General features: G+C 42.7%; 1 protein-coding gene across 1 annotated transcript; it reads right to left on the bottom strand.

Annotated features, from left to right (window-relative positions):
• Positions 1-1501: 1501 nt before the first annotated feature.
• Mrpl15 (mitochondrial ribosomal protein L15) lies at positions 1502-9706 on the bottom strand. The gene is made up of 5 exons (XM_032906373.1): positions 9546-9706; positions 7975-8129; positions 7109-7274; positions 2600-2723; positions 1502-1995 (listed from the first exon to the last, which is right to left on the bottom strand). The coding sequence occupies exons 1-5, from the start codon at positions 9648-9650 to the stop codon at positions 1658-1660; spliced, it is 888 nt and encodes a 295-aa protein (XP_032762264.1). The 5' UTR covers positions 9651-9706; the 3' UTR covers positions 1502-1657.
• Positions 9707-10143: the final 437 nt, after the last annotated feature.

Consider the following 10143-nt stretch of genomic DNA (forward strand, 5'->3'; position numbering starts at 1 on the left):
GGAGATGGGGCTGTAGACCAGCTTGGCCTTAAACTCAGAGATCCACCTGCCTCTCTGCCTTCTGGGTGCTGGGATTAAAGGCATGCTCAACTATGCCTGGCACTAAAACACAAACTAACTCAAGGTTTTTAGAGCTTGGCCACCAAAAGCCATGTATTCCGAGAACAGCTGAGGCCACATTCCAGGAAGGACAGATCTACACTGAAGGCTTATTGCTTAAGAGCCTCGAGGGATACAAACTCTCAAAGCTACCACCTCCACTGGACCTCTCCCTGAGCCCTTGTAATGGCACAAGCGCTAGAGGAGAGACAAATTTTATGGAAGGTGCCGTTTTGGCTGAGAATGAGCTGTGGGGTTACAATATCTCAACCCGGATACAGCTGTTTGTGACAAAGTCCCTGTCACCAAATAAACACTGGCCAGCATTCTACTTCACCAGACATCTGTTTCCTGTTTTTATTCTTCCCTTTATCACTCTATTCCAATTTCCTTCCACCTGTATGACACCAAAGACAACCAAAATGAAAAAAGCCCATGTTTGGCGATCAGTTCTCCTATGACTGCTGTGAGGTACTTAGTCATTCTGCTCGGATGGGGGGAGACGCCAAGGACCCTCAAAGTCCATTCTGAGATGGAAGACTGCAATGTACTCTCCCTTTAGGTGACTAATTTCCTCTCACTTCCTGTGAAGACATTTTCCTGGGAAGGCAGCAGCTCTGAGACCTACAGTTGTAAACTGCAGCACCAAAGCAAAGCCTCCTGCACAATGAGGCCAGCAATAGCTCCCGTAGAGCTACAGCACACGCCGTACAGTTACAGTACAGGTGTTTATTTAAGGAAACTGACTTCCATGCAGACAGGCTACGGTCAAAGTTCTCTTCAGATTAAGGAAGCATCTGTGTCACTCAGGTGCCCCCTGAAGCTGGAGCCAAAGGCAGTGTCATCCAGTACGTACAGCGCTGGTCCAACCTCTAAACTGCAAAGGGTAGGAAAGAGACTCTGCAGTCTGTTCTACTCTTGTTGCTTTAGCATCTCACTGTACTTCAGCTTAAGGAGGATGAAGTAACTTGTCTGATGCACCCACTTTAAACAGCGTAAGGACAACAGGCCCCGTTTAAATCCCAGAACAGTGAAGTGCTCCCAGGGCTACTAATCAAACCCTGCCCTGTACTCTGACAAAACAGAACATGTAGGCAAGACAAGACCAGACCATGAGAAGACCGACAGTAAAGAAACGTTTTAAACTACTTAAAGTAAGGCTGGGCAGCAGTGGCGCAGCCCTTTAATCCCACCAGAAGCAGGCGGAAATGTGTGAGTTCGAAGCCAGCTTGGTCTACAGAGCAAATTCCAGGACAGCCAGGGCTAGAGAGAGAAACCATGTACAAAACACACTGTTGTCCCCCTGCCCTAAAAGAAAGGTGATTTTAAGTAGGATTTTCCTTTTTAATCACCTTTCTAAAGACTCCCGCTGTGAATCTTTGAAACGCACATCATCAGAGGCTCAGTTCCGATGCAGCTTCTGCTGCCTGTTATTTAATGTCGGAGGGAAAGAACAGGAGACCCGACCAGTGCAGGCGGTGCCAACCCCTCGGCTGTAAGGCCCACATGAGCCCGAGTTCAGCCCCCCGGCTCACACGTCTGACTGACTGAAGGCAGTTCAGGAGCTGTAATACTTGAGGAGATTCTCATCTGTAGGTTTTAGAATTTTCTTATCTGCCATATTCACTATCCAGCCAGGAGCAAGACCAAAGAAAATCTGCCTTGGATCCTTGCGGGTGCTGAGCATTCTGAAGAGTTCGTCCTTCGTGACATCAGGAAGGACATAGCCATACTTCATGGCGAGTTCCAGTCTTGCTTCAGGAAACTTGGCAGGGTCGGCCAGGTACCCCCGGTTTTTCGCATCGGTGTAATAGGGCACCAGCGCCTCGGGTGGAAGCATTCTCTTTGGAATGGGTTGTCCGCGCAGAAAGAATGGAACAGGCTTGCACAGAATTTCTAAAACGATGTTTTAGAAAGCAATGTAAATACTGGCTCTATAGGTCATAACTGCTACATACATTTTTTAGCTGTTAATTTTTGAATTTTCTAAGATGAGAACTGAATTCTAAGAACTTTTTAGTTAACAGGCTTAAGTGAGTAAAATGGAGACAATACTTTTAAAATTATTTTCATTTTTTTTTAAATTTTCTCTTTTTATTATTGTCAGGGAGGGGCTTTCACATATGCTTCGCTGCACATGGGGAGGAGTTGGGACCATGGGATCAACTCAGGTCAGGCTTGCCTAACGCGGGTTCTTCCTACTCAACTATCAAGTTAGCTCAGAAAAAAGTCGTTCTTAACAGTTTTGAAAAAGGAAGATAAAATAAGGAGAGAAGAAAGAGAAAGCATTTAATGGCCATCAGAAAATTTTCAAGATTTTTGTTTGTTTAGTTTTATTTCTGTGTGCAATTATGTCTCTGTGGTGGGATGTGCATTTGAGTGCAGTGCTCAAGGGGGTCACAAAGGGGCAGCTGTGAGCACTGCCAAAGCACGAAGAACTGGCCAACAAACAGTGGGCAATATGAGACAGAGAGAGAAAAACTGACCCGAGAATACTCACCTAGACTTCTTGGGTCATAGAAGGCTGTAGTAACAACACCGCCATTTTTTTCAATTGCAGCAATGGCTAATTCTGAAGCCATCTGCACCTCAATATTAACTTTTGCTTGAAAAGTATCAGCACCCTGTCATGTTAACAAAAGGCCTGTTAGTAAGCAGCTGAGCTGACAGCAAGTCAGTGCAAGTGTCTGCTCTCAGCTGTGCTTCCCCTCCAATGAACTGCAGTTCTCTATCTCTGCTTAGCACCACTGTGCTCCGCCCACTCTCCAGCCCTGCAGTAGGAAGGACAGCGGCATCCATCCCTACACTCTCTTAGTAGTAAACCATTTAATCCTAGCAGTCCTAAACCAGGATTATTACTACACCGACATTCAGACGGGGACAATGAGGCATAAGGGATGACAATGATTCATTCCTAAGACAAAGTTAGGATACAAATCAGAGGCGGGATTTGTCCTTTTCCATGCTGAGGCTGGAACCCTAAGGTCTTCCCTTCTCCCCAGCACCGTATGTGTTCTTTCAAAAAATATATTTAAAAGTAATGTCTTTGTATGGGGGTTGGGGGCAGGGGAGATCTGATCACAGAATGCAGCGTGCATGTAAAGTCAGAAGACAATTCTGCGGTTCTCCCTCTTCACCTTTACATGGGTTCCAGGGATTAAACACATGTCTCTAGGTCAAGTGGCCTTTACCATGAAGCCATTTTACCAGCCCATCTCTATCCTTACCCACAAGATTATGCCACATTATACAGAGAGAAACTAATCTTCCTGAGGCTGGGGAGAAGTTTCAGCAGTTAAGAGTACGAGCTGCTCTTTCAGACAGTCTGGATTTGCTTCCCAGTAACCCCACGGTGGCTCACAACCATATGTAACTCCAGTTCCAGGGGATCCAATGCGGATGCCCCTCCTCTGACCTCTCCAGGTACTAGGCACACATAGGGTGCACAGACAAATATGTAGGTAAAATACATGTATGCATAAAACATTTTTAATATTTTAATAAAAACAAATCTTCCTTATCACTAAGTGAGCAAAAAGAAGTTTTAGAGGAACCAAGGGTCTGGAACAGCCTGGAAAGCAAAATACCTGACAATATTGAAGGGTTGGCTGGCTTTAAGGAAAGGGGAGAATGCATTTTGTATTCACTGCCAACTTTATTATCCTCTACAGTGGAGGAGGCATTTATTTTTCCCTATAATGTTTATACTAGAGATGAAGCATGGGCTTCTTACAGTCCTCTCACTCAGGATATGATAATTTTCCTCTAACTTCAGAACAGATTGCTTTTGCCATTTTAGTACGGGTGAAACTAGTAGGCAATCTGACTCCTTTCAAGTATTTCATATATTTAAAAGTATTCTACATTAGTCTATAGGTTGTAGTTTCTTAGTTTTTATATTCGATAATAGTGTACATTTATAATCAATAGACTTTCAATTCAGAACTAGGGAGTTGACTACTAATTTTTGGTTTTTGTTTCTTTTTTTTAACTACTACTCTGTAGAGTGCTCTGTAGACATATCTCATCATTCTGGCCCTGGTTTCAGTATTTTAGGTATTATAAACTGCATTTTTAGGAAGCTGTACAAATCAAGTTCTGTTTATTTTCCTTGAGAATATATATTCCCAAATAATTCTATGTTTACTAATCACAGCACTTACTATCCACTATTTCTTGCACATTTAAACTCAGAAGAGGCAATGGATAAGCTGTAAGTGTGTGTGTAAATATTTACTCAACCACTGCCCCAGGGTATAATTTTCAAGATAATGTCTGCTAGCATAATACACACATACCTAAGGGACATGCACTCTAAATACTGCCAAGGTCATGGATTTTTCTATGAAGTAGAAATATATCTCTTTCTTTACACCTCCAAAGTAAAGTACTGAGGCTCAAGCACATCTTTGGTATTGCTTTCCCTAATGAACTCCTCTGTTTGTGATCTGATTAGTTTGTTTTGTTTTAGAACAGGGTTTTAAGTACAGCCAAGGCTGGCCTAGAACTCACTATGTAGCTCAGGGTGGCCTTAAACATCACACTCCTTGACTGGTTTCTCAAGTGCTGGGATCACAGGTGTGATCTACCACATCTACCTGGAAAACTCTTAGCTAAGGTTGGCAGTCTCGAGGGAATTTAAAAGGTTCTTCCATGGACATATGCTTCCTTCTAGTGGACACTAAGTTACCTACTCAGCTATGTAGTTAATTTGCTTATGAACAGTTGTTCAATTCATATAATAGAACTTTTTTACGGAAGCTGAAACAGAATTTAATTCATTCTATAAATATTAAGTAATGCTCAGAGCTGGGCCTAAGAGCACTGAAACTATGAAAAAGTGCCTACCTGTGCAAGGCTTAGATAACAGTGAGAAAGACAATCAAACACATAAGTGCAGATTTGGACCAATTATTTGGCTAGGGAGATGGCTTAGCAGTTAATGGCACCAGCTGCTCTTCTAGAGGGCCAGAGCTTTATTCTCAGACCCATATGGTGGCTCACAATCATCCCTAACTTCAGTCCTAGGGGATCCAGTGCTTCTTAAAGCCACTGTGTGTGGCATCAGTACACACACAGTACAGGCATACGTGCAGGCCAAACAATCACACACATAAAATAAACAATAAAAAGGAAAATACTTTGGGTAGGAAAAGACAGACACAAAATGTGCTTCTAAGTGGGAACAGGGCCACATGCTGCACTTGAGCTCCTGGCCAGCTCCTTGTAGAAACTATTTTAAGGTTGCAGTAGGTGAACAGGTTCATGATGGGTGGAATGGCATGTTCCTGTTACCTCAGCACTCGGCAAAGGCAGGCAGGGGTCAATAAGGTCTATACCGTGAGTTCCAAAACAGCCTGCCAGAGCTACCCTGCCTCAAACAACAAAAATTATTCAAGAAAGATCTTCCTTGAGGCTCAGAGAGGACTTAGAGGTTAAGAGCTCTTGCTGCTCGGGGTGGCTGGAGGTTGGTTTCCATCACCCGTATGGTGGCTCACAACTATCTATATATGACTCCAGTTCCGGGGGATCTGATGTCGTCTTTTGAACTGTGTATACATATGGCACATATAAACAAATAAACAAAACCCTTATATACATAAAGAAACTGAATTGAACTTCCTGATATATTGGCATGTGAACACAGACACACACACACACTCACACAGACTCACACACACATACACACACACACACACAGATTCACACACACACACATACACACTCAGACTCACACACACACAGACACACAGACTCACACACACACACTCACAGACACACACACACACACACACACACACTCCACCAGAAAAAGCCACAGACAGCTGTGCTCTGAATGTACATCAGCCTTCTAAAACCACAGCAAGTGTGAACTAGGGCTTTGGGTTTGTTTGTTTATTTATTTATTTTTATTTTATTTAGTCCATGTGTATGTGTGTTGTCTGCATGAATGTCTGTGTCCTGCATGTATTTAGTTCCCATGGAGGCCAGCAAAGAAGGACGATCTCCTAGGACACACTTCTGAGTACCATATAGACACTGACTTGAACCCAGGTCCTCCAACAGCCAGTGTCCTTAACCACTCATCTATCTCATCCAGCCCCCAAGAAAACTAGGGGTTTGTTTGACTTTTATTTTATTTAGTCCCTAGATTCACCTTCCATGAATGTTTTAGTGACATGTGGTTGAGGCCATTCAAAAAGTCTTTCCTGCAGAGCTAGGAATCAATAGAGACCCTGAGAGGTCCTCCAAGCATGTCCAGAACTTTTATCTCTTTACATTGTGTTCAAAGTAGCAGATGAGGTCTCATGTTACATTTTGTTCAGTTGGAGGCCATGATGAGGTCTCATTTACATTGTGTTCAAGTAGACCCTGTATGATGAGGTCTCATGTTACATTGTGTTCAGTAGCATGATGAGGTCTCATGTTACATTGTGTTCAGTAGCATGATGAGGTCTCATGTTACATTGTGTTCAGTAGCATGATGAGGTCTCATGTTACATTGTGTTCAGTAGCATGATGAGGTCTCATGTTGCTCCATTGCTTCCTTCCAAGACACGGATCCCACCTTATGATGTTATTTTCCCACTTCATACAGTGTCCACCCAGCAGTCTGACATAGTACAGCAATGCTGGATGCAGTTAATCCTTACTCAGTGAAAGCCCCAGTGAGAGCAGTGACGGTGACAGTTCCCAAATGACACAGAGGAGCCATAAAGTGTGTACCTGAAGTACAGGGATGGTACTTCTCCGTTTACTAAAGAGTCGTAACTTAAGGTTACTGAGACCTAGAGCAATTCACTCATAACCTTCTGCTATGCCTAACTTATAAACTAATCTTTATTAGAGGTCTGTATGAAAAGAAAAAATACTGTCCCAACAGTTTGGTGATGTCCACAGTGAAGCATCTATGCTGTATGTGTGGATAATGACAAGGGATTATTGACTATGGCAAAGTAGCTACAGAGTACCAAACAATAAAACAAACAAAACTGCAAGCTACACTTACCTCTTCCACCAGCTGGACCCCATAATCCCTTTTAAGGGGCTGGATGGTCACACCTCTCCCATTCACAAGCTGGGTTAAGTCAATAGGTTGAGTTGGATCAACTCGACCTAAATCAATGAGATACTGTAGTCTCCTGAGACTCAAAGGCTGATACTGGTGCCTGAAACTGCAAAATAGGAATATAATAATTAGAAAACACCAAGTAACCTTCCTCTAGCCTCTTCAGATTTCCAGTGTTTTCCTTTATAATTCTGATGGTCTAAAATAAACTTAGAAGCACAATACAAAAACATCATAAAACACCAGTGCTTCCTTTGTTCCACTAAAAACAATTTACCTCTCTAAACATTTACTTCATTCATGTACACAAGTAACTCACAGAAGTTTAACTCAAAATAACATCATAGGATAAAATGGTAGCTACTACAATGTGCCATATACATATTTTATATACATATGTATTACATGTAATATGTATATACACATAATATATATGGGATTTGTGTATATGTGTATTTACATGTATTTTTCAAATATATACATGTTTAAAAACGTAACATATATGGAAATAAAAATATATATGGCAAGATAAATTTACCTTTTTAAATTGCTAATCATCTAAGGAGTTACGACAGCAAGCACTATTATCATCTTGTTGGTGTGAGTAGAAAGTCTGTGTAAATTTGCTTTTCTGGAAGCACACACACAGTGACACACACAATACAGGTTAAGCCACATTACTAAAAATTATTCGAAGGAACAGTACCATAAGTTTGCTTCTAAGTAAACGTAAGGTTTCTACCAAATTACTTATGTAAGTCTTCGTGGAAATTGGGATTTGTACTTCAAAAGAAAATCAACCTTACCTATGTCCTTCATTAAATCCGTATTTTGGGATTCGGATGTAAAATGGAGTCTGCCCTCCCTCAAAGCCCAGCCTCGGCCGGGTTCCTCTCTGTCTTTCTCCTTTATGGCCTCTGCCACATTTCCTACCTCTTCTCCGATCTCTTGGACGTCTTTCCTACAAGAAAAAGTGGATTTTTAAGATCTCCAAACACATTTCTGAAAAGTGTGTTTCATTCATAGCATACTCCATATTAATGCCTTTTATTCATCGAATCGGAGCTGAGGTACTGAGCTCTGCTCTAGCTGCCTGTTCATCTTTATAGTCCACCTACATAGTTCTCTCAGAAGGGAGCTAATCCTAGTAACCAAAGTACAAGGAGAAACACAAAGCAAGGTTCTAAGGATTGGATGGAATCCAACGGGAGAAACAAGCTCTACAAAAAGCTAGGTCCCTGTAGGGATTGCTACCAGGTAGGTTGAGACAGGAGGATTCAAAGTTGAAAGCCTGTCTGAAGCTACAAAAAAAGGTCAAGGCCAACAGCCCCCAATTTACTGAGACCCTGTCGCTGAATAAAGCGAAAAAGAAAGGGTTTGGGGTTAGAGCTCAGTGGTAGTGGGCTTGAATAAACAAGCTAAGGGCTTAACTTCAGTCCTCAGTAGAAAGGGGTTGGAAAAAAAAAAAAAAAGAAAGAAAGAAAGAAAGAAAAAGAAAGAAAAGGAAAGAGACCCTAGAACTAAACAGCCAAAACGAGGCTTGAGTGATATTTAAAGTTTTTTTTTTTTTCTTTTGGTTCTTTTTTTCGGAGCTGGGGACCGAACCCAGGGCCTTGCGCTTGCTAGGCAAGCACTCTACCACTGAGCTAAATCCCCAGCCCCTAAAGTTTTATTTTTAAATTAATCATAAATACATAATCTTATCACATATCGCTAAGGAAATTCCAATTTATGCTAGGGACGCCGCATTCTAAATTCCTACAAGCTCCTGGAAACTCTGATGCCTTGTCCCCCTCCACAGAATTGTAAATCTGTGGTGAAATGATTAATTGTAGAATGACTTCTCACGTAGCTGTAAATTCCACAGAAACGAAGTAATTGAGACCTATCTTTCAAAGCCCTCCGCACCCCCTCCCCCTTTAACCTGGGCTTATGGGAACTGAGACTGGCTGGCTGCACCATAACATAAAAAATAGGCTAATTACAACGGGATAGAGTCGGGTAGTCTCGGTGTTTTCTAACTCCGTGACATCTTTCCTTTAATTTACTGTGTCAACCCCTAAAAGCAGTATATTAAGTTACAAATAAGAGCCAAGCAACAACACCATTTCTAGTTGCACCCTGGACAGCTGAAGTGTAAAAAAAAAAAAAAAAATCCATTAGAATTTACAATCATGATAGGCACTTGTTAAGCACTTCAGTTTTAACGCAATTTTGGATGAATTACTCTGCAGCTCCCGAGTGTGTGCCTCTCTGCCTGCTTAGTATCTTTATGCTTTAAAACTGGGCGCATGCAGAAGAGGGCCAGGCGCCCACACTCGTCCATCTCCAGCATGACGTGGCCCCTGCATTCCCCCCACCGCCGCCAGGCGTTTACCCGTTTTCTGGAGTTAAGACTGGGCTTCAGATTGGCCAGGCTCACTCTCGGCAAGGACCGCAGAAGGTCCAGACTGGTCCCGCGGCCAAACGCCATGCCAGCCATGGCCCACGGTCCTTTCAAGGGCGCCCAGAAGGCGGCGAAGGTTCCGCATTGCTTTACGGCCACGCCACGCCCCTGCCGCGCTGCAGCGCGCCGTGCCGCTCCGCTCCGGTCGTGCTACAGAGCGACAGCATCCGCGGTCGGCAGGTTCTGTCTTCCAGCTTCCAAGCTTCGTGGGTTTTTACTTTTTGTGAGATCGTGCTTTTTCCTCTGGCTTGGGTACCATCTTGTGAACGAAAAATATTCTTTCCTGCCCTGTAACGACTGAACACGCTGTACGGTAGAGGATCTTTTGAGTTAAAATTCGGCTCTGTTGTTTTAAAAGTGGAGCTTCATGAAGCCAAATGAATCCAAAATGATGTGAACAGTTTCTAGCTTTGGAACTTTATTTCTAGCTTTAACTGTTACAATGCCTGGCTCTACAATTGTCTAATTAGGTTCAAGCTGAACTTTTCTGGGACATCGTCCTGCTTTCCAGCTATCATTGAACTGCTAG

The sequence above is a fragment of the Rattus rattus genome, chromosome 1 (assembly GCF_011064425.1).
Source record: "Rattus rattus isolate New Zealand chromosome 1, Rrattus_CSIRO_v1, whole genome shotgun sequence".
NCBI classification, from domain to species: domain Eukaryota; kingdom Metazoa; phylum Chordata; class Mammalia; order Rodentia; family Muridae; genus Rattus; species Rattus rattus.

What these genes read in the sequence shown, in the direction of transcription:
- Mrpl15 (XM_032906373.1), bottom strand. Translation starts at nt 9,650, where the DNA reads ATGGCTGGCATGGCGTTTGGCCGCGGGACCAGTCTGGACCTTCTGCGG. An exon ending in GGATTTAATGAAGGACATAG is followed by an intron (nt 7,275 to 7,974) that starts GTAAGGTTGATT and finishes CCTATTTTGCAG; the next exon opens with TTTCAGGCACCAGTATCAGC. An exon ending in CTATGACCCAAGAAGTCTAG is followed by an intron (nt 1,996 to 2,599) that starts GTGAGTATTCTC and finishes ACATCGTTTTAG; the next exon opens with AAATTCTGTGCAAGCCTGTT.